The sequence below is a fragment of the Petaurus breviceps genome, unplaced genomic scaffold, assembly GCF_028583685.1.
Source record: "Petaurus breviceps papuanus isolate PSGF00001 unplaced genomic scaffold, PetGlider_PUasm1.0 90626, whole genome shotgun sequence".
Classification (NCBI taxonomy): domain Eukaryota; kingdom Metazoa; phylum Chordata; class Mammalia; order Diprotodontia; family Petauridae; genus Petaurus; species Petaurus breviceps.
In genome coordinates, this window is record NW_027187290.1 from 2,530,235 (window position 1) to 2,552,749 (window position 22,515).

The window sequence follows — 22,515 nt, forward strand, 5'->3', positions numbered from 1 at the left end:
GGAAATGGTTACAATGGAGGGGAAGAACAGGAAGGCAAAAGGGAATGGGTCAACCTTATTCTCATTGAATTTGGCTTAGGGAGGGAATGAAATACACACTAAATAGGGTATCTCACCCTACAGGAGAGTAGGAGGGAAGGGGATGAGAGGGGGGATGATGGAAGGGAGTGCAGGCTCGGGGAGAGGGAAGTTGGAAGCACCCAGTTTTGAAAAGGTACAGGATCAAAGTAAAGAATAGAACAAGTGGGAGGTGGGATAGGAGGGAGGGAAATATAGTCAGTATTTTACAATATATCTACTATGGAAATGTTTTGCATAGCTACACATGTGCAACCTATATTGAATTGCTTATCTTTCCAGTAAGGGTGGGTGACAAGGGAGGAAGGGAATGAATCTGGAATTCAAAGTTTTAAAATCAAATGTCTAAAATATGTATATATATATATACATATATATTATCAACATTATTTTACATGTAAATGGCAAATAAGACATATAGGCACTGGGGCATAGAGATCCACCGTGCCCTACTGGAAAGTTGGAGGTTACATGGGAGAAGATATGGGAGAGAGCAGATTGGAGGAGGGGATATCCTGTGGGACTGCTATTTTGGGGTGGTGGGTAGGGGAAAAATGGGGAGAAAATTGGTAACTCAAAATCTTGCGGAAATGAACAATGTAAACTAGAAGTTAATAAGGCATTTGATAATTTAAAAAAACATCGTCCTTTAAAAAAATGCTGTGAGGGTAAAATCAGGGCTATTAATTTCACCTGGAAAAAAAATGGGACCGTCACCAAAACACTCAATAACTGAAAAGGTACAGGCTTAAAAATCTTTCTCAACTTCACTAATCCCCTTCTGTAATAAGAGGTTATCTTACCTTTGAGGAGAAACTCACTACCTTTATGTGGTCATGGATATTTCCAATATATAGTCCCTATACCATTTTTTGGCCTCCTTTAAGAAATTTTCCAACTTCTCAGTGTCCTTAAATCATGGCAGCACAATAACCAAGATATGGTATGACCAAGGCAGTTGGCAGTGGAATTAATACCTCCCTAGTCCTAGACACTACAAGTCTTTTAATGCAGCCCAAGACTGCATAAGTTTGGAGGGGTTAATATCTATTATATAATAAACATATTATTTTATAAATATAACATCATAAATATCATATATTTTCTAAATATAGCATCATTTATGGTAAATTATTAAAATAATTTTATAAGTACTTTAAAATTTATTATTCATTCCTATTAAATTTCATCTTATTAGGTCCATCCCAATGTTCTAACCTGTCAGGATCTCTTTAACTCCTAATTCTATCATTGGATATGTTATCTGTCCTTCCCATCTCAATGAAAATTGCATACAGATGCAAGCTATGGCTTTATCTAACATGATAAAAGTGTTTAAAAACCCAGGGCCAAGCACAGATCTGGGGAACACTTGAGAAGAGACCTCCTTCTAAGTTAACATCAGAACATTAATGACATCTTTTCGGACCTGACCAATCAACCAGCTTTAAATCCACTTAAGTTAATTATGATCTAGCTCATAACACTCCATCTTGTCTACGTGACTAGCATTACAGGCTATCGAATGTTTTGCTAAAATTCATGTTATCTGTGGGTTTCCCTGATCTATCAGTTTAATCTTCCATAAACTCTTAATTGGGGGGGGGCACATTTTACAAACCAGGACAAAATTTCTTAGTTAAACATTTTTAGCTTATGAGGTTGAACTGAAATGAAAATCCTCCAGAAATCCAAGCTTTCACCTATTTCCTAAAATGACTAAAATATTCCTCAGTTAAGGAGGCAGTGGTTAAGTATAGGTAGTTTATAAGGGGCCACCAAAAACATAAGGGGACCACCCAAAACAACACTATCAATCCATAGGCAAGTTCAAGACACTTATTTGACAATAACAATCTCCATGGAGCAAAGGATTATAGGTTGTTTTATTAATTTTGCAAATGCCCTTGCCCACCAAAAGAAAAAAAAAATCCTCCATTTCACCACTATGCTCACTTTGCAGATAAGCCTATCAGCAGGAGAATCTATTTTTGAATTCCTTGATAGCTTTGGCCATCATTGGGGCAATTTTTATGGCAGCTTTTTTTCTGGAACCACAACAACCTTTACTAACTGATGATGTTGGGTGAGTGCCGCTAGTACTAGGGTCAGCAGATGGCTGTGCATCACTGCTACTGTAGTGGGTGGTTGGAGTGTATGGGGCAGGCTTGGTCTTAATCATTTTAGGAACAGCTGCTATGCCAGTGCCAAATTTTTCCTGCCTCTTTCTAACATCTCTAGGTGGTTTGGCCACAGAATCGACAAAGGCCATCATTGTCTGATGGCCTTTGGGTTTATTGGCATGAGCCAATCGAATATTCTCTGTTAAAAGCAGCAATCGCTGCTCTTGGGCTTTCTGAAGCCGAAAGTATAGCTCCCTCCAGGACTCAAATTCTCTCGGTGTTTCCTTTCTAAAATCTCGATTACAATGAATTTTCCATAACTTATTGGTATCCTTAATTAACACACGATTGTATCTCTCGATCCTATGCAGTTGTTTAGGCGTACATTTCTCCAGAACTGGTTCCAGCACAGTATAGGGTACACTTCCAACACCAAGGATGGAGTCCAGATGGTTATTGAGGACCCTAATACATTGCTGGGGAAGTGATATTAATTTTGGTTGGTAAACACATTTGGATCCTGAATAAACTTGCATCTTCGAATTCGTTCTTCGTCCTGTAAATCCAATTCCTTCTTCCTCGTGGTAGGAGGGTCCTGTTTTCTTCTCTGGCTTCAAGGGGAGAGGTGTTTTATGAGATGTAATTTGACAACTTGCTTGTACCGTAGGCAAAGTGATATCTCCTAAGTGTGGTGTAACATGAGTGGAGATATTTTTCAGTTTGGCCAACATAGCTCCAGATGGTGGTTCCTCTTGGTTGCCATCATTCATCTTAGGCAGCTTTTCAACTGAATTTGGGCTTTTACTATCAGTTGTGGCACTATCATATTTAATGTGGCCTTTGTTTTCATGAACTACAATTGGAATATTTATATTCTTTTTCCTTTGTGGCTGCCAGGTATAGCTGAAATGAGAACCATAAGATGTGGTGGGCTGTTCATCTTTATCACATGGTTCTGGCTCCTCAGACTCCAGAAGGCAGCTTGTTGTGCTTTTCTGGGAGCTTGGGGCTTTGTACTTCCCCTCCTGCATCTGTACATTGTTAGACACTCCCTTGTCTTTGAACCATTTCCCTGCATCCAACAAGTCCTTACTTTGTTGCAGGTTTTCCAGTTTGGGCTCTGGAGTATCCTGGTGTTCTGTTTTTGTAATGTGTTTTGCAAAAGATAAGTCCAAAGGAAGAAAACAATTCTTGACACTGCAGCTCTCTTTATCCTTGTCTGCCCTTGTAGCACTGCCCTGTTTCTCCTTTGTGTCAGTTCCAGAGGGTGGCCGCTGGCATACCTCTCTGGATGCAACATCAGATAATTTTTCTCTGCTCAAAGCAAAATTTTTCTTTTGTCCTTCAAAGTCCATTTGATATTTTTCTTTCTGATACAATAATCTGTGTTCCCTGCTCTCATTAAAAGGCCCTGGTTTAACCTGGGATGGTTCACCTAGTGAACTCTCTTGTATAGTCTTTACTTTCTCTTGAATGTGGAGGCCTGAGCCTTGACCAGATTTCTGATCTCTCTCTTCCTGGTGACTGAAATAGTCCATGTTGGCCTGTTGAAGGCTAGTGGAAGCCTGTGATTGAATTCTGCTGCTTCCTGGACAATCCAGCGATACCAGCTGATTCCATTGTTTTCTTTCATCTCTTCTCTCATCATCAGGTGATCCTCTGAGGCTTCTCTCTGTCTCCCCGAGCTTCGGCTGTTTCTGATCTCTAAATCCTGGACTCGGTGGCTGGATGAACGAAGATTGCCAGGTTTCTGAAAGGTCATTCTCCTGATGGGGCCGCTTCCTGGAGCTACTCTTGGAGTCCTGCTCCTCCCAAGTTAAGTCTAGGTCGGAGTTGGAGTCTTCATCAACAGGGCCTAGCTTTTGCCATCGCTCCACTATACTCCGAGCCATGGTACCGACCTCTTCATATCTGCATAAGCTGTTCACGGTCCTGCCAATGCCGGTCTCCACCAGAACATCCACTGTCATGGGTAGATCGTTAAGCCTCTCCATATATTTCAGCACGTTCTTTGGATGCGGGAGCCAGAACAGCCCTGCCTGGAGCTGCTCCGCCGCCTCCATCACCGCAGCCTCCTTCTCGGAGGCCATGGTTGCGAGTATCCAAGTGGTCTGGTCTCCAAGGCTACAAGTACCTTTGGACACCTCCATCTTGAGGGCGGCGGGGGGAGCAAGCGAAGGGAAGGCTCCATCCTGGACTCTTCATTGGGTCAGACCAATGCAGGACTCAGGAAAACCCATTTTTTAAAATGATAATAATAACTTATCTCTGACTTGTGCTTTTCTGTCACATAAATTTCTAGACATTTCACCTTTGACCACCCTTGGCCCCCCTATGGAACTTTCCCTTTTAGTTACATCTAAACAATAGAGACTGTGATTCGCATCCAATGTTCCTCAGCCAAGCCTGGGGGGGGGGGCATGTTTCATTATCTGTTCTAAGCAGTTATTATTAGTATTAGTATATTATTATGTACCATGTTTCCCCAATAATAAGACACTGTCTTATTATTTTTTTTTGGACAGAAAAACACCAGAGGGCTTATTTTCAGGGGAGGGCTTATTTTAATGAACATTGACAGCAATTTTAATAAACAGGTAAATGTGAACAAAAAAATGTACCTTTATTCAATAAGCAAATCACTGGGGAAGAACAGGATGACGCGCTCACTGCTGCAGCTCTGATTGGATGCAGCTCGGAGCGCGGCGTGTGTTTCACAGGGTGGGGGGGTACATACAGAGGGTACCGTAATGTAGCGTGTAGCGCAGGGGATCACCTTCACTACAGTAGCAATCTCAATAGGGCTTATTTTCGGGGGAGGGCTTATTATTGGGGAAACAGGGTACTTTTTTAAAAAAATAGTGTGGAATTTGGTTTCAAACTTTGTTCTTTTAATTCACATTACCACAGTCATTGAGTATATTGATCTCCCACTTCTGCTTATTTCATTCACACCAATTCTTACCCATCATCCCATGTTTCTCTAAATCTTTACCAATGACTACGTCTCATTTTCCCCAAATACCTAATTACCTTCACGTGTCACAATTTGTTCAGCTATTCCCCCACCTATCCACTTGATTTCCAGTGATTTTTAACCTAAAAAATGTTGTATGGGACCACTGTTACCGACAAGGTTACCCGTGTTTTTAACCTCTTTGGGGTGGCACAGTGGAAAGGGAGTTGGATTTGGACTCGGATGACCTGGGTTTTAATCTAGCATCTCATTTGTTACCTGTGTGACTTTCTGAAAGTTATCCCTTTCCCTGCCCTAACCTCCCGCTGTATAATGAGAGGGTTGGAATAGATGACAGTGTAGTCCCTTCTAGTTAGAAACATTTAAACTGATAAGCCCAGTGATGGGATCAAAGGGTTAAAAGGAACAAACTGATCACTTTTCTGAGATTATTTTGAACTGTTTGCTTGAATGGTTGGACCAAAACATTGTCACTAGGACTATCTTCTCAAAGCATCTCCACAATCATAGAATGTCCTAGGTGACAGGGGTGACAGAGACCTCAGAAATCACTGCATCTAGCCCATACCTGGACAAGAATCTCCTTTACAATATTCTTCATTAGTAGTCATCCAGTCTTTTCCTAAACACCTGATGAGAATAACTTGAACAATGATAAGGAACTCTTTACCTTCCAAGACAGCCCATTCCACTTTGAGACAGCTCTAATTGTTAGAAAGTATTTCCTGACATTAAACCTAATTTATTTCTTTGCAACTTCCTTCCATTGTTCCTTATTCTTCTCTAAAGGGCCAAACAAAACAGGCCTAAGCCCTCTTCTACATGAAAGTTCTTAAAATACTTAAAAATAAACACTTAAACATGAGTCACTAAAAGTTCCTTTCATAATGCTAAGTAGAGAAATCATGGTGAAGATGAGGCCTATCCACCACGTCACCTCCACCACCAACTGCCACCAACTCCTCCTCTTCCTCCTCCCCGTCCTCCTCCTCCTCCTCCTTCTCTCTTCATTCTTTCCTTCCTTACTTCATCTATTACTCACAAGACATTCAGATGAACTAGAATGAGGTCAGTGCAGCTCTGGACCAGAACACTCCTTCCTTCCCCTAAAGATACCCAGTATTTCTTAAGATTTACCTGAATTGCCACTTAATTCCCATACTTTTTCACTTGAGCCCTTTAGTTAGTGACTACACAAAACCCATCTTCCCTTGCTTCATCACTAAAGACCCTGAAGGTCTCTGACCTTCTGAGACAGGAATTCACCTTCTCCCTTCCTGTGTCCTCCAAAGAAACCCTGCATTACTCAGACCCACAATTCCCATTTTCCATGAAGGCCAATACCTCTACCTTAACTGTGAGAGTCAACTTGTTCTAGTCTGGCAAAGGGTGCTTCCAAAGCATATGAGAGAAGGAACTGCTAGTTAGTTCTGCTACATTTGAAATCAAGCAGAATTATCTGCTTGCAGTGCAAAGACACATTCAGCCTGACATTATGCATGGCCATGGCCAGAACCTCCATAGCCAAACTAAGCCCGACTTTTGACAATATTGATAAAGTGCCTGTTTTGGCCAGGAGATCATGCTAGAAGCTTGGGTGGGGGGTACAAAGGAAATAAAACCCAGTCCCTACCTTCAGAGACCTCACAGGGTATTAGAAGGTTAACCTCCCTGTCTGTCATCTCCGCACAAAATATCAACAGGTTTTGTTATTTTTGTCAATTTGTGTTTTAAGGTAAAACTGAAGAGTGGTTTTAATTTGAGTTTCTTTTATTATTGGTAATTTAGAGCATGTTTTCATATGGTCACTGATGGTTTGCAATTCTTTTTAAAAAAATTTTTATTTTGAAAGCTGTTTCTATCCTTTAACCACTTATCTCCTGGGGGTATGGCTCTTGACCTTATATACTTATGTTGACTCTTTATATATTTTGGAAATCAGACTTCCATATTTAAGGCAAAGTTTCTTTCCCATTTAACAATTTTTCTTCACTTTCTGCACTGATTTTGCACAGAACCTTTTAAAATCTTATGTAATCAAAATTGTATATTTTGGTTTTAATGTCCAGCTCAAAGGCATTATTATATAGTGGCTAGAGGGCTGGCCTTAGACTCAGCAAGAGCTGGGTTAAAATCCTACCTCTGAAACACATTGGCTGTGTAGGCCCCTGGGCAAATCAAGGACTAACTGACTCAGAGAATTTGGAATTACACGAGGATTCTAATCAACCACTTTGAATTGCTGAATAGTTTCTACACTGGTGCAGCGATTTTCCTCAACAAGAGTTGACCCAACCTGATGAAATCACAAGCCCAGACCTTTTCCCTCATACCCACTCCTACCAATCACCTCTACCCATTGGTTGGCTAAGAATTCTCCACTCAGCCACAGTTGTGAAGAGTACCCATTTTCCTTCCTTTTACTAAGTTTTAGGATGAGACCTTTTATCTTCTAGTGATGCATCCATTTAGAATATATTGTGATAAATGGTATAATATGCTGTACTAAACCTAGTTTCTGCCAAACTGCTTTCTAGTTGTCCCAGAAGTTCACATCAGATCTAGAATCCTTTCCCCAGTTATTTGTGCTTTGGATTCTGGGGCTTGGAATAAGTCCATAACACTAATTCTTCTAACACCCCTTGTGAGGAATTTTATGAAAATTAGAATGGATCCTTGAGTGCAATGCAATGCCTGGTGAGCTTCCAATTGGTCTCATGTTCTTTGGCGAAACTTAAGGTTCTTTCATTAAGTTTGCTTTGAATTGATGACATTTGTGACTTAGCAAGCAGTATTATTATTATTGGCTGTGTCTGACTGGGATGATCTCTTGAAAAGAATGTTGGAGACCCCAGCAGACTTGGACCAAGGCCTGCTGTGTGCATGGCTACAGAACAGGTGGGCCCCTTAGTGGAAATGAGGGAGGTGGGTGGTGGTCTAACCCATTTAGAGTTATTGTTCCTAGATGTAAAAAGGAGAGAATTGAACTAGATGAATGCTCAGGCACATTGTAACCCTAGATCTATGATCTATTTGCTTTTCTGTGTGGTTTTCCTTTGAGGATCTCTTTCCTTTTTCCTCTTTTGATGCTGTTGTTTAATTTCATGCAAATTTTTTTCTGTTTTGAGTTTTTAAAATAGGGAGATAGGCTTAGATATGACTACTTAGCTCATCCGTTTTGCCAGATTTCCCATCGATACATTTTAGAAAGATTTCTAATAAAGAAAAACATGATAACATAGTGGATGGAATGCGGGGATTAGAGTGAAGAAAATCTGGGTTCAAATTCAGACATCGACACTTAATAGTTGTACAAACCTGGGCAAGTCACTGGGCTTTAGGCAACTTCCCCAGGCTCACCTACTAAGTCAGAGGCAGGTTGGGATCTGCTGAGTTGAGGGAGTTCCCATCACAATGATGAAATCATAGATCCTTCAGATATCTTTGAATTCTAATAATAACAGCTGAAACTGAAAGGGCTTCAGTGCTTAAAGACCTGAAGCTCAATTAAGTAGAATGTCCATTTAAACAGAGCACCCCATTTCTTAGGTAGTAAGTTAAATTTGATCATAATGTTGAGCATAAGGAAGCATAAATAATCAACTCATAATTTGTATAGCTCCACCAATCTAAATGGGTCACACAATATCACTGGAGTGAACACTCTCTCCACCCATGCAAATTGCCAGGCCTCCATCATGCCTTCACATTTTATGCATATCTTGGTCATATTTTCCCAAAATGTTTCATAGAAGACACAACCAAAGAAGGGGAGGTCTTCTAATACTTAATGAACACTGGTTCATGACCTGGACTGTCCATCCACTTACTATCATATCAAGTGTCTCTCCATTGTCTGTCAAATAGAAGATGGAAATGTAAACCCCGTTCCCTAAAATCAGTATGATGAAAACAAATTATTCCAATGCAGTTTTATTTTGGAAGGACAAAGAAAGATATCATTTTTCTTATTCTGAGCAGGATTCTGGAAGGCACCAAAAATAATAAGATCAATTTTGAAATAAAACATTGATGAGACTTTATTGAGAATTTCAACAAGATTTTGAAGATAAAATATGGTTAACCTACATTCCTGTAGCTACCAAAACTTTTCCCCTCTTATTAGATCATGAGAAAAGAAGTTGTATATGAGAGCTGGAATCCAATTATCCAAAGGCAGTTGAGTATATCTAAACATAGCCAGCATGCATAATTCAGAAGAAATCAGTCATTTAATAAGGCTTAATATTTGTTTGTATGTCAGTTTCTTTTAATATATTTCTTGGCTGTGTTTCCTACTTATTCCTAATGCTACTAGAATTCCAAAATGGAAGGGATATTGCTCATATGATTTGATATTGTTTAAGTCATTGCACTTATCACATTCTCCTTTGTATAGTGGATATCTGAGTATGTTAACTCCCCCCAACAATGCCCCAACACACACACACACACACACACACACACACACACACACATTAGCTTTTCCAGAGCTGAGTCTCAATCATATCTTTGTATCTCATTGCTAGCCTCACATACAGCAGATGCCAAATAAATGTTTGTTGAATGGAACAGTGTTCACATAAGGTTTGTATCTCTAGCAGCTATAGTGTATGGGAGACTCAACATGGCACAGTAGATAGCGTGCTAGATACAGAAGTCCTGGGTTTGAATCCTGCTTCACACAACTACTTGTTATGTGGTAAAGCACTGCAGCTATGAGCTGGTTTCTCATCTGTAAAGTGGGGATAAAGATGCGTCTCATTTCTCTCTCTCACAGGGCTGCTGGGAAGCTGACAATGAATGTACAGCCAACATGGTGCAAACCTTAAAAAGTCATGGAAATATCACTATTATTATTATTCCTAATGTTAGTGTTAAGGCATAAGGAAAACTGGAGGAATTAAGAGATGAGAAGACAAACATTCTGCTACTAATTGATGATTTCATTCTACCCAGTTACCATTGAGAAAGCTTATTAGGAAATTTATCTGATATCAGTTCAATAGCTATATGACTTCACTATATTGGGGAGTGATGAATTAACAAAAGCACACATCCCAGGCTTTAATTTTTTTTGGAGAGGGGAAGATAGGGAAATTGGGGTTAAGTGACTTGCCCAAGGTCACATGGCTAATTTTGTGTTAAGTATCTGAGGCCAGATTTGAACTCAAGTCCTGACTCGAGGGCCGGTACTCTATTCACTGCACCACCTAGCCACCCCCATCCCAGGCTTTATTATTCCCAACCCAAGGACCCCATAGAATGCTATCCACAGGCTTGCTATTCTGTATATGGTAGTCACCTGCTATTGGTTTGATAAGTAGGAATGAATAGAAAAAGGAAATTTTAAAATGTATTCAGATGCATTATCAAAGGTATTTTCCATATACTTTTGTGTCTTGAGGGATAGAAAGAGACAGAAAGGAAGATAAAGACAAAGAGATACTATCCCAAGTATCCACATGTTATTAGTAAGAGCACAGGTTATTTTCTCCATGAGCACGAGCAGAGATCACAAAACAACTCCTATTCATATAGTACTTTGTTGTTTCCTTATCATCATTATATCATTAAGCCACCCCAATAAATGAAATTAATGAAAAAAAGCATTAAAGACTTGCTGCATAGCAGAGACAATGCTAAACACTGGTGATAAAAAAAAACCATGTAAAACAGTCTTTGCCTTCAAGGAGGCAGTCTCTGCCCCTTAACACATCTCTCTGTACATAATCCCCAAAGCCTTGGGATAAACCAAAATCATCACGAATTCAAACTCACAAAATCATTTCTGAGTCAGTGATACGGGTCCTAGTGGTACTTAATGAAAATTAAAAGAATGAATTCGGTCCCTACCACCCACCCCCTGCTAAAAAATTAAAAAAAGCTTAAAGAGCCGCCACATTATAATATTACTGGGGGTACTTCTGTGCAACAAGATATTAGCACAGAGCATTATTCTGCATGCACTGGCATACTGGGGGTTATTCGGTTTGGGGGAAAAGGGGTCCCACGGATGCAGAGGTGGTGAGCATTGACTCTGCTATTAATTTCAGTGGTAGGTTTCTGGATGTATCCATTATGCAAAATTAAGTCCATAGACCTAGGAGTAGATACCTGTGAATAATACAGACACTTGAATCTATAATGCAATGGAACTAATTGAAGGAGTTTGTTAGGGATACGTGGGGTGGGGATGGGGGTTGTGTAGGAGCTGGGTATTCACTCTTATGTAGGGTCCCATTCTACTTTCTAACAGGTCTAACTGTTAATAAGTTTTTTCCTTTCAGCCTAAACAAGCTGATCTTCACCTTGTACCCATTGCTCCTCTGGGGTGAAATAGAACAAGTCTAAGCCCATCAGAAATTTAATGACAGCTATCTTATCCCTTAAGTCTTCTCTTCTACAAGCTAAATGTGCCTGACTCCTTCAATCATTGTATGAAACGAACTTGAGACCTTTCACTACCCTGACTCAGCCTCGCTTGGGCTACTCTTCAACCTGTTGGCTTCCTTCCTAAAATGTGGCAGGCCAAACTGAAAAGGACATTCAGAACATGGTCTGAGCAGAGCGGGAACAGAGGAGCTCTCTTCTCTCTTGTTTTGGCCTGTAATGTTATTGTCTCTTAACGTGGCTGAAAATAGCATTCTGCTTTGTACCATACCTCCTTCATACGATATTTGTACAGCTGACTTTTGAGTCACATGTAGAATATTATTATGGCCCCTATCAAATTTTATCTTAATGATTTTGTTCCATTGTTCTTACCTGATAAGACCTTTTTGGATTCTGAATGCTACCTTCCCAGCTCTAAGTCATCTGTAGTTTTTTTTTTTCTTTAGCTAACATGTTTATAGTGCTAGGCACTGTACTAAGTGCTTTAAGATGAGCATTATTTTATTAGATCCTCACAACAACCCTGGGAGGTAGGTGCTATGATTAGACCCATTTTACAGATGAGGAAATTGAGACAAATAGAGGTTAAGTGAGTTGCCCAGGGTCACACAGCTAAGCAGTATCTGAGGACTTATTTGAACTCAAGTCTTCTTGACATCAGGCCCAGTGCTCTATCCACTGCACCACCTAGCTGCCCAAGTGACCTTGCAAAGCATTATTTCTATTCCTTTGTATTGGTGTTAGACTCAGGCTCTAACAATACTGCAGCTCAGAACTCCTGAGCTCAAGAGACCCAGTAGCTACTCCTAGTATGAGCTACTTCCCCCAGCCCTCCTTCCCTTTTTGAAAACTGGGACCCCAGGTACCCTCCTCCATTCTTGTGGTACTTTCCTCATGTTACATGATCTTTCTTAATATCTTTAAAATGGTTCCACAATCACACCTGCCCCCTCTTTCAGTGAGTCTGAGTGATATGGAACTGAGTCTGGTGATATGGAACTCAACAAGGGCTTTCTTACCTTCTTCATACTAGTTCACTATCAAGATAAGGAAAGTAGGAGTAGAAAGGAAAGAATGGGAGAGATGTTGTGAAGCTGGAATAAACAAACTGGGCTAGTTGGGTGGATGTGAGAAGCATGAAGAGAGTCGAATACTCTCAAGTTTATAAACAGTGGAGTTTGGGTGAATGGTGGTACCAAAGACAGAAATAAAGAAATTTGAAGAAAGGGCAAGTTTAGGGATGAAATTAGTGAACTATTTTGATACCGAATCATAAATTTTAGAGCTGGAAGGGACTTTAAAGATCATTGAGTATAACTCTCTTTATGTTACAAAGAGAGAAACTGAGGCCCAGTGAGGAAAAGGGACTTGACTGAGGTCACTTAGGTAGTAACTGGAAGAGAGGTATACATAATCAACACTAAGGGACTGAAAGTTTTTCAGCATTTTTCAAACATGAAGCTTACCTCCTGAGGTAATAATGTATCTACCTTCAGAATGTTGTTGTATTTAGGATTTCTGGTGAAGTCAGTGGTTGCTAGGAAACAATTTATATTATGTTAGGAACAGTTTATTGCGGTCAGTTTTATGAAAGGGCATGAGCTGGTGGACTGAGCCCAGAATTCTTCCTACAGAAGACCAAGCTTGGGCAAAGCAGTCCACAAGATAAGGCCTCAGCTACTCCTACAGCAGTCAAGGAGGTAATGTCCCATGGAATCTACACTCCAGCTACTGGTAACTGTCTCATTTTTTAATGGACATGATTTACTACTTGTTCCAGACTCTCTGGATGATAATCTATGTCCCATGGCTGGGCCTCACTACAGCCATGGCAGAGCTGGCTTCCCACTCTCTCGACATCTTTATTGTTGGCTTATATATCCTATGCAGTCTACCATCAGGCAAGAAGCTGACTTTAATCCTAGCCCGGGAGCTCTGTACAATAGCACTGTTCCCCATTAACTGGACTCTCGGGAAGAAATGGAATGTACTGACAGCTCACGCCTCATATTTCCTTTGTGCTTTGACCCATTCGATCTACAACAGAACCCGGCAATTAGTGACATGGCTGAAAGATGAACAAAGCATGGCCGTATTCAACTGGATACAGTGGGCTTATTGTAGCTTTGCCATCTTCTACTTAGAAAACACCACTATCTCAGAGACCATCTTAGATGCCCTTGTGCAGCAGCTTTCCTCCATCTTGCTCCTTCATTGCCTGGATGCATTTTGGTTGATGATCTTTCAGGGGTCCCATGCCAGGATACTCTTTCAACTCATGAAACATGCCAAAGAATGGTGGTGTCCCAGACCAGCCATAGGACAGCCCCAAATCTGTCCCCTGGGGACAGAAAGCAGAAAGATCTGTATGAACGAGCCTTTACTAGAGCCAATTCCATCTACACTACGAGAACTCTCCCCAGATTCCACCTATTTCCACTTTCTGACAGTACCCATGGAGAAGGAACATTGAGCTTCCTTTGAACACCAGGACCAGGCGTGACAGGATGGTTCCTCAGGGAATAACAACTGAAGTCAAGAACATCCTACATCACCATAGTTCTAGGGTCAATGGGTGCCATGGCCATCCCTCTACCTTACATCCCTAAAATAAAAGACAATAAAGAGAACAGGTGTCATCAACTCAGAGTCCCTGAGGTTTTCTTTCTATCTGTGAAAGACAGCCTGTTGAATTCCTACCCATTGTTCTCCTAGAACATGGTGGGGGGAATGATTAGATTTGGTAAATGGGTTGCTATGGTGAGACAGAGCTACAGGGTACTTTAAAAAAGAGATGGGAGCCATATGACTATAATATATAAAGGGATTCTTCCCAGAGGCTATACTAAAAAAATAGAAGGGATATTTGGTGTGGGCCCCAATAGGTTGGAGGTCAGCCCAAGGACAGGTGAAATGGCCCTGAAAAAGCCCTGTCTCCTACTGAGAAACAATATCTTATTACTGAGGAACTACCCCAGGGAACGAAATAATAGGTTCATCATGGCCATTGGATTGGGCTAGATGCCCAACCATAAATTTCTTTTTGCAAAGTCTCAGTCAGAAAGTAGGTTTTCTTTTCTTGAAATAAAGGCTATCCCCCAAATCTAGTACATATTGTTTCTATATTCATATTAAACACTGTGTTCAAGTTAAGAAAAAAAAAAGGATATTGTCTTTCAATTAATGTACTCCTAATTTAATTCAGTGCCAAAACCCCAGGAATCTTGTCTTGCCTAGATAGGAAAGTACTGTCCTGCTTCTCTGGTTTTTGAGCCAGGTAAATTGTGACTCTTTCTAGTCTTGTTCTCTAGATAGAAAAAGAAAAAATTGTAGCTATTTGATGTTTTAAGGTTTGCAAAGGACTCATTTAAATCTCATGATGAGCCTAAGAAGTAGGTCTAGTAGCTCTCATTCTTCCCACTTTACATTTGAAAAAACTAAGACTCAAGAAAGTGAAGTGACATGCTCAAGGAAATATAAATGTAATCCATAAGGTACATTATATATATATATATACATATATATATATACACACGCACACACATATACACACACACACATACATACAGAATGGATGAGAAGAGAGCACCAGAAACTCATGGGGATGGGGGATGCAAATTCCCAAAGGTTTGTTTTCTCTAGACTAAACATCCCCAGTTACTCCAATCTCTTCTCATATAGCATAACTACTTTCCAGTTTATTGATGTCCTTCTTAAACTGATGTTCCCTGAGGTAAATCCAATATTCCAGATTTAGTTTGACTAGGGCAGAGTACAGAACAGTTACCACCAGCTTGTCCCTGGAAATGATGTTTGTAAAGAAAGTATAACCCAAGGGGTGGCTAGGTGGCACAGTGAATAGAGCACCAGCCCTGGAGTCAGGAGAACCTGAGTTCAAATCTGGTCTCAGACACTTAACACTTACTAGTCGTGTGACCTTGGACAAGTCACTTAACCCCAACTGCCCTGCCTTCCCCCCTCCAAAAAGCAAAACAAAAACAAAAAAGCCCAAAAAACAAACAACCAGTATAACCTCCAAATCTTATTCAAACAAACTGCTTTCTAACCATATATCACTGATCCTCTACTTATAAAACTGATTTCTTTAACACAAATGTAAGATATTACATTTATCCCTATTAAAATTTTATTCTATTAGATTCAGCCCAATGCCACACCCTGCCAAGATCTTTGTGAACCTTGGCTCTGGCATCTGGTGTTTGCTCTTCCTTCCTGTTTTACATAATGAGAAAATATAATGAGTAATTATGATGACACAATTATTTGAGGAGATATAGCATTCACATTTATAAAAACTAGGCACAGAATATCCATTTTAATATAATAAAAGTATATATCTTAAACCAAAGGATAGAATTCCTTGAAATAGGAAAATACTAGGAATTTCACAATAATGATATAGAGTAAGTCAAGAATATCTCCTTACTCCACTGACATGAGAAAGAAATTAAAGGCATAAAGATAAGTTAGGTGGAGATCAAATTATCTCTATTTAAAGATGCCATGATGGTTTACTTAGAAAACCCCAGAGAATCATCAGACAGTAAAAGAGGTGATTAATATCTACAAATGGCAATATATAAAACAAAAACCCGCAAATCACCACCATTTCCATATGACTTTAACACAAACCAGAAGGGAATTATAAAAAGAGAAATTCTATTTAAATAACTAAGCACAATTCCAAGGGGACCAATGATGATGAAAGGTGACAGAAAGGTGACAGACTTAGGGTAAAGAATGAGACATACATTTTGAGACTTAACAAATGTATGGATTTGTTTTGCTTGACTATGTTTATTTATTACAAGGGGTTTTTCTTTCTTTTTTTCCAGTGTGTGTGTGTGTGTGTGTGTGTGTGTGTGTGTGTGTGTGTGTGTGTGTGTGTGTAAAAACTACTGAGTAAGAGAGAGAGTGAGAAGAAAGAAAAGGTCAGTGAAGCTTTTTTGCTGCACAAGTGAAAATTGAAGGAAATTCAGAAGGCAACACAAAAAGGAAAGCTTTTAATTTTGTAATTGTTGAAGTTCTAATATATTTTATTTAAAAGGAAGCTGCACATTACAGAGATTCATGTTTGCATATATATTTCTCTTTTTAAATTCTGTTTCATATGGGGTGGGGGTGGGGAGAAGAGAAGGCTGAGCTGCTATTATATGGCCAGCAGTTGCCTCTAGATAGCAGCAGCAGGAGTGGGGTGTGTGTAGGGAGAGAACAATCTGCCTGTAGCTTGGAGAAAATCAACCTAGATCTCATATCGGGCCATTGTACCAAGATTACTATAACTAGGGCATATCTAATGTGTTCTCAGAAGCAATATTCTTTTTTTCCTACATTATGTTACTCAATGATCATGTAGAGACAGGTGGTACCAGAGTGAATTGAGCACTGGGCATGGAATCAGGAAGACCTGAATTCAAATCTAGTGTCTGATACTTACTAGCTGTGGGGCCTTGGGTGAGTCACTTAACCTGTCTGCCTCACTTTCCTCAATTGTAAAATTCAGATCCTAATAGCACCTACCTCCCAGTGTTGTTGTGAGGAGAAAATTAGATATTTGCAAAGGGCTTAACACACAGCAGGTGCTTAATAAATGCTTATTTACGACTATCTTACTTATTCTACTTGCTTCACTCTGTAGAGCTCACTTGAGATTTCTCATTCTTCTTTGTATTCATTGAAATAATTTTCTTTTAGTGCAGGAGATTCTATTCATGCAGCACAACTTGTTTAGAGATTCCACAATCAATGTACTTTTTTCACTCTAGCCTTCTTCCTGACATGCTGCTCTCAGCTGTCTCTGCATATCCTCTGAATTGGACCTGCAGAAACCATGCCCTAGAGTATCTGATACCTTAGCTTTGCAACTTCTGCCTGATGAATGTGCTGTCAGTCAACAAGCATTTATTAGTCAAGTCAACAAGCATTTATTATAAGCCCTTATTAAGTGCCAGGTACTATGTTAAGTTGCTGAGTATTCAAAGAAAGGTGAAAACAGTTCCTTCCTTCAAGGAGTTCAGGATCTAATGGGAGAGAGAACAGGCACACAGCCATGTACAAACAAGTTATATGCAGAGTAGATGGATGGTAATCTTAGAAAGGAAGTCCTGGGGAAGGGATGGAGGGTGGGGGGTGGAGGTGGGGGAGAACCAAGAAAGGCCTCCTTCAGAAGGTCAGATTTGACCTGAGTTTTGTGGGAAGGAGGGAGAACACATCAGACATTAGGGGGTGAGGGGGATAGCTGGTGTCATACATGGAAGATGTATTTATGTGCACGGGAGATTTACTAAGAGACATGGAGAATGACACAAAATGGAGAGACAGGGAGGGATTGGGAGCCATGTCAGTGGTGAAAATACCTTCACTAATGAAATAATTGATTTACCTAGTGATCTATTTAAGGCCTGAGGAAATTTCTTTAAGGTCATATCTTTTGACATTAGCAAATCCATCACTTACCAGTAATTAGAAAAGATAAGTAAGAGTTTACTTCTCAGTGCTATGTCCTTTCCATTTTTACAGGAACAGACTCAGATTATTTCTGCGCTGTGCAGGATGTCCAAATTCATTGGCCATAAAGCACTCCCACTGCCTTGCCCTGCTCTCCTTTCCCATATGGCCACAACGCCATGTGGCACCACTAATAATGTGTGTGGTACATTATAATAACTTCAGAGATCTCAAAGTGATTTCATTTTTGTGCACTACACTAGATTGGGAGCTAAGCAGTGAGATCTTAGTACCCAACCTGACAAGAAAGCTGACTTTTTAAAATTGACACTGGGTTTTAGCAAAATTGAATGAACCCCTTAGTTGTTCATATAGCCGAAGGCAAATTTGGATTAAGTGTTATTTCCTTCCATCCTCTCTAAGAATCTTTGTGAAGCAGCTTGGTTCATTTAAGGGAGAATTTTTTTAATGAAGCAATCTCCTCCCCCCCCCCAACAACCCCACTCCCCCAGAAAACCAGTTATCTTTCTTTATATATTTTACATTTATTTAAAATATGGAGCTTTAGCTCTTTAGAGACTGGTTTCATAGAAGTAAAAGAAAACAGAAGGAATATAGGTACAGAATATCTCCCAGGTAGCAATTGCAGAATTAGGAGGCAAGTAGAATAGGAGATATTTTGGGTATATTTGACTCGAGGCCTTCCCATCCGGGGCTAGGTAACGGAGCCTCAAGGACAGAGTTGAAAACTCCTACTGGCGTTAACAAGCCTCTTTCTGATCGACCTCCCCATTTGCCCTGCTGCCCTTCCTCTTTTCTTCTCTTCCCATCCCCTCTCTCCTCTGCTTTCCTCTGTGTCATCTGGGTTCTAATTCTGACCCCAGCTCTGCCTTCCTGTGTGCCTTGGGGAATGTCATTTTACCTGCCTTGAGTGCTCATCTATGAAACGAGGGTAATAACATTCATATCTCCTTTGCTCAAAAGAGCATTGTGAGGTTTAATGAAATAAAGCCCACACTTTGCAGTTTCTGAGATAATAAAGCCTGAGAAATGCCAGACTACATTCAGCTCCTTAGAAGGAAGAAACTGCCCAAATAAAAAAAAATAATAATGGTATTGCTGCATTCCAAAGCTGACTATGTTATCAGGTAATTCACTTTCTTCCTATATATAAAGTCAAAATCACACACACACACACACACACACACACACACACACATTATTTTACCCACTTGCAGTCGGGAGATAAGACTAGAATCCACTCTCTGAACATTTCCTTCTTAAGGTAGGTATCCCTGCCTGAGGATGGCATTTCAAAACTCTTACTCTATAAAGAATTGCAGTCTGGGAGAAAGGACCCTAAAGACAAGAAAACTCTAGGGAACCAGGAAATAAAAATGAATTCACTAAATCTCAATGTAGAACACATGGAATTGGGGAGTAACCAGAAACCCAAATCCCTAAATGAGAAAACATTGAAAGCAAAATTTATGAATGCAACTAAACTTTAGGCTCTTACGATTCTCAGACAGTGGTAGCGACATAGTACTTGAAATACCTTTGTACCTCGGATGTTTTGAATGTTGGATAAACCTCAAAGTGAAAAGAACTAATGGTCCTAACTGGGAAATGAAAATGAGGGAGATGAAGTAGTAGTAGTAGTAGTAGTAGTAGTAGTAGTAGTAGTAGTAGTAGTAGTAGTAGTAGTAGAGTCAGAGTATCTGGGGTGACTTCTTGGCTCTAGTTCTTAGTGCCAATGTGACCTCAGGCAATTGCTTGAATTTCCTCCTCTGTGTAAGGTTGTGTATGATGCCAATGTAAGATGCCTATGTCTATATAGGATATTTCAAAGTCACTTGTGGGAGACATTGCTGGATATCTCTGGAATCTTGCCCACCCATCTCTAAGGGAGACTGCAAATCCTGCCTTAAAGGGAACAGGGAAAGGGGCCCTGAGGATGGCAGCTTTGCTCTCTTCTGAGAAAGGAGATAACAGAGTAGAATTATATAGTACATATAAATTTGTAGTAGACCACTCAATATTGCTGGATATTTGGATCAAAAGCTACTAGCTTCCCAAGTCACTGTCCCTTTAAAGGGGGGAGGAGGTGTTAACTGCAAAGACAACACTGAAATTAAAATGTAATTGGGAAATAGGTATAACCAAATAAAAATACAACAGAATACGGATAATATCAATATGTGGTTTTCTAATATATAGCCTCCAGGAATCTTTACTTATAGTTTAGTGACCCCACTTTTCTATGTGTGTTTGACATCACTGCCTTGTTCTTGCTGGTTTGGCTCCTTTCCTCCAAAGGCTAGCTACAAAAAAAAAACTCACAAATAGTTAATAACAAGTAAACCCTTTTATCCAAGTCAAACAAACAGAAGTTAGCTAATTTCGTTTAGAATGAACTCTTCGGATGGAACTAAGATGAGAACTCAATCAAGATAAAGGTCCCAATCTCACCCAAGGGAAATTCCCCAAAGTCTCTAGGGAGGCAAGATAGAAATCAGAAATCTGACTTCTCTCATATTTACAAAAGAGTCTTTCCTTTTCTCCTTCCTGGAGTTTGTTTAAAGAGAGCCTGGAACCATGAGTGTTTCTCTCTCAAAGAAGGATTGAAGGATGTCTCCCCTTTCCAAAGTTCTTGTACCAACTCTGTCCTGCATGTACGCATAGTTGTCAGGATTTTCTCCATCAATGAAGAGTCTCTGGCAACCTGATACAAGCCCAGTTGGAGACCCAGGTTACATCTTCATGAAAAGGAAAGGGCTGGGCAAGAAGATATATTATTGTGAGACTCAAATGACAGAATGTGCATATAGCACTTCACAAACCTCAAAGTGCTATGGAATGGGAATTATCATCTTTCTTCCTCCTCTTCCTCATTTTTCTCATCCTTCACTGTAATGGTCTTTCCAGGAATAATAACCATGAACCCCCTGGGACCATTTGGTTAATTAAAGCTTTCCTCTTGTAGCTCTTCAAATTGCTTCATATCATTCTGACCATCCCCCAAGTCAATGGCCATGATTCTACCTATAGCTCTACCATACACTTCTGCTTTTAAAATCAAATGGAGATGCTTGAAGGCTAGATGTTGTGATTTTGAAGAAAAAACTGATATCCAATGGAGGCAAGACTTTTTCAGTCAGAAATTCAAGACAGAGAATCATGTCTATGAATTTCAAAAGAACCAGCACAAAATCTATTGAACATATCTAAAGGTGACGTGCATTTCTGAAGAATTGCTCTAATTTGAAAACTAATAGTACTAGCCTACAATAAATTGTATTAGTAACAATTGAGAGAACCTAAACAAAATGAAGTAACACTTTTTAGTTAGTTTGACCCAATGCAATAAGACTAACCATATCAACAGTGGCAACCTAGGGGATTTCGATGGGGGGACAAGAGGACACTATACTGTATGTCTCTATGTGTCTCTTTATAAGTACCACAAAGGTCTGACTGTCTTTTCTAGCTACTCTCGTTAAGAAGTTTCTGTACTGATCCATGCTTCAGTTCCATTATGCTTTTTCCCAGACACATTTTATGAAATTACATACTAAAGAGGACCTAAAGCAAAAGGACTATTTGTTGGGAGGGTGATCCACTGTGAAGATCATGGTTAGTACTGAGAGATGAGTTATAATAGGGAAGACCGTAACTTGTCAGTGTCTTTTGTTAGAAAATTAAATATTGGTAGAAACAGGACCTCCCCACGGCTCCAGCTCTCACCACCTCCAATCCATGTAAAAGGGGACTCTGAACAAACTTTGGAGCTACAGAACCCACAAAATGACACAGAGAAGGTAACCTCCCACTGAGGACAACCCAGCAGGCTGGCAGGAATCGGCCAGCACAGGACTCTGGGAGCCAAGCCCAGGCCCTCCCAAGCAGGAAATTTTAGCCCCAGGGCAGGCCTGACCAGTTGCCGGCTGCAGGGACTCCAGGACAAAGTGAGAGGTCAGTGCAGTGTGGACTTTGGGACCCAGTAGTTGGGAGTGTGTCGACTTTTGCCCCCCGGGCAAGAAGCCGCTGAGGGCTGTAGCACAGCCACCGCCATGTGGCAGCTTCAGCTCCTAACCTGCAGAGTGTAGGGGGACCAAGTGACCAGTTTGAGGTGTAATTACTCTTGCTTTAACCTGCTTGGATCTGAATTGCGGTCTAAGGTGGAGGTCCAGGGGTGTGCGACCAGCTTGCCAGAATGTGTGGAGGCTTCAGAGAGGGCACCCGACTAATACCTCTGGCAGTTGAGAAAACCCCAGCATTTGGTATGAAGCTCCCCTGTCTTATAGCAGAGTCCTAAAAAGGCAAAAAGCCCAAAAAGTCAAGTAATTGAGTGGCAACATGATCAGGCAAAGGAAGCAAAGCATACAGAAGAATCCAACATTAGACTCCTATTTTGGGGGACAAAAAGGATCAAAGCATGGAACAGGAGGAAGACAGTGAAGTCAGAACTCC

At 40.3% G+C, this 22,515-nt stretch overlaps 1 protein-coding gene and 1 pseudogene across 1 annotated transcript; both read right to left on the bottom strand.

Annotated features, from left to right (window-relative positions):
• The window catches only part of LOC138143068 (ragulator complex protein LAMTOR1 pseudogene), a 151,153-nt pseudogene that overhangs the window by 42,209 nt on the left and 86,429 nt on the right, over nt 1-22,515 (bottom strand).
• LOC138143061 (elongin-A-like) lies at nt 2,025-4,291 on the bottom strand. Its single transcript, XM_069064239.1, has one exon. It carries the CDS (start codon nt 4,289-4,291, stop codon nt 2,051-2,053), a length of 2,241 nt encoding a protein of 746 aa, XP_068920340.1. The 3' UTR covers nt 2,025-2,050.

Coding starts and splice junctions, on each gene's coding strand:
- LOC138143061 (XM_069064239.1), bottom strand. CDS start 4,291: ATGGCCTCCGAGAAGGAGGCTGCGGTGATGGAGGCGGCGGAGCAGCTC.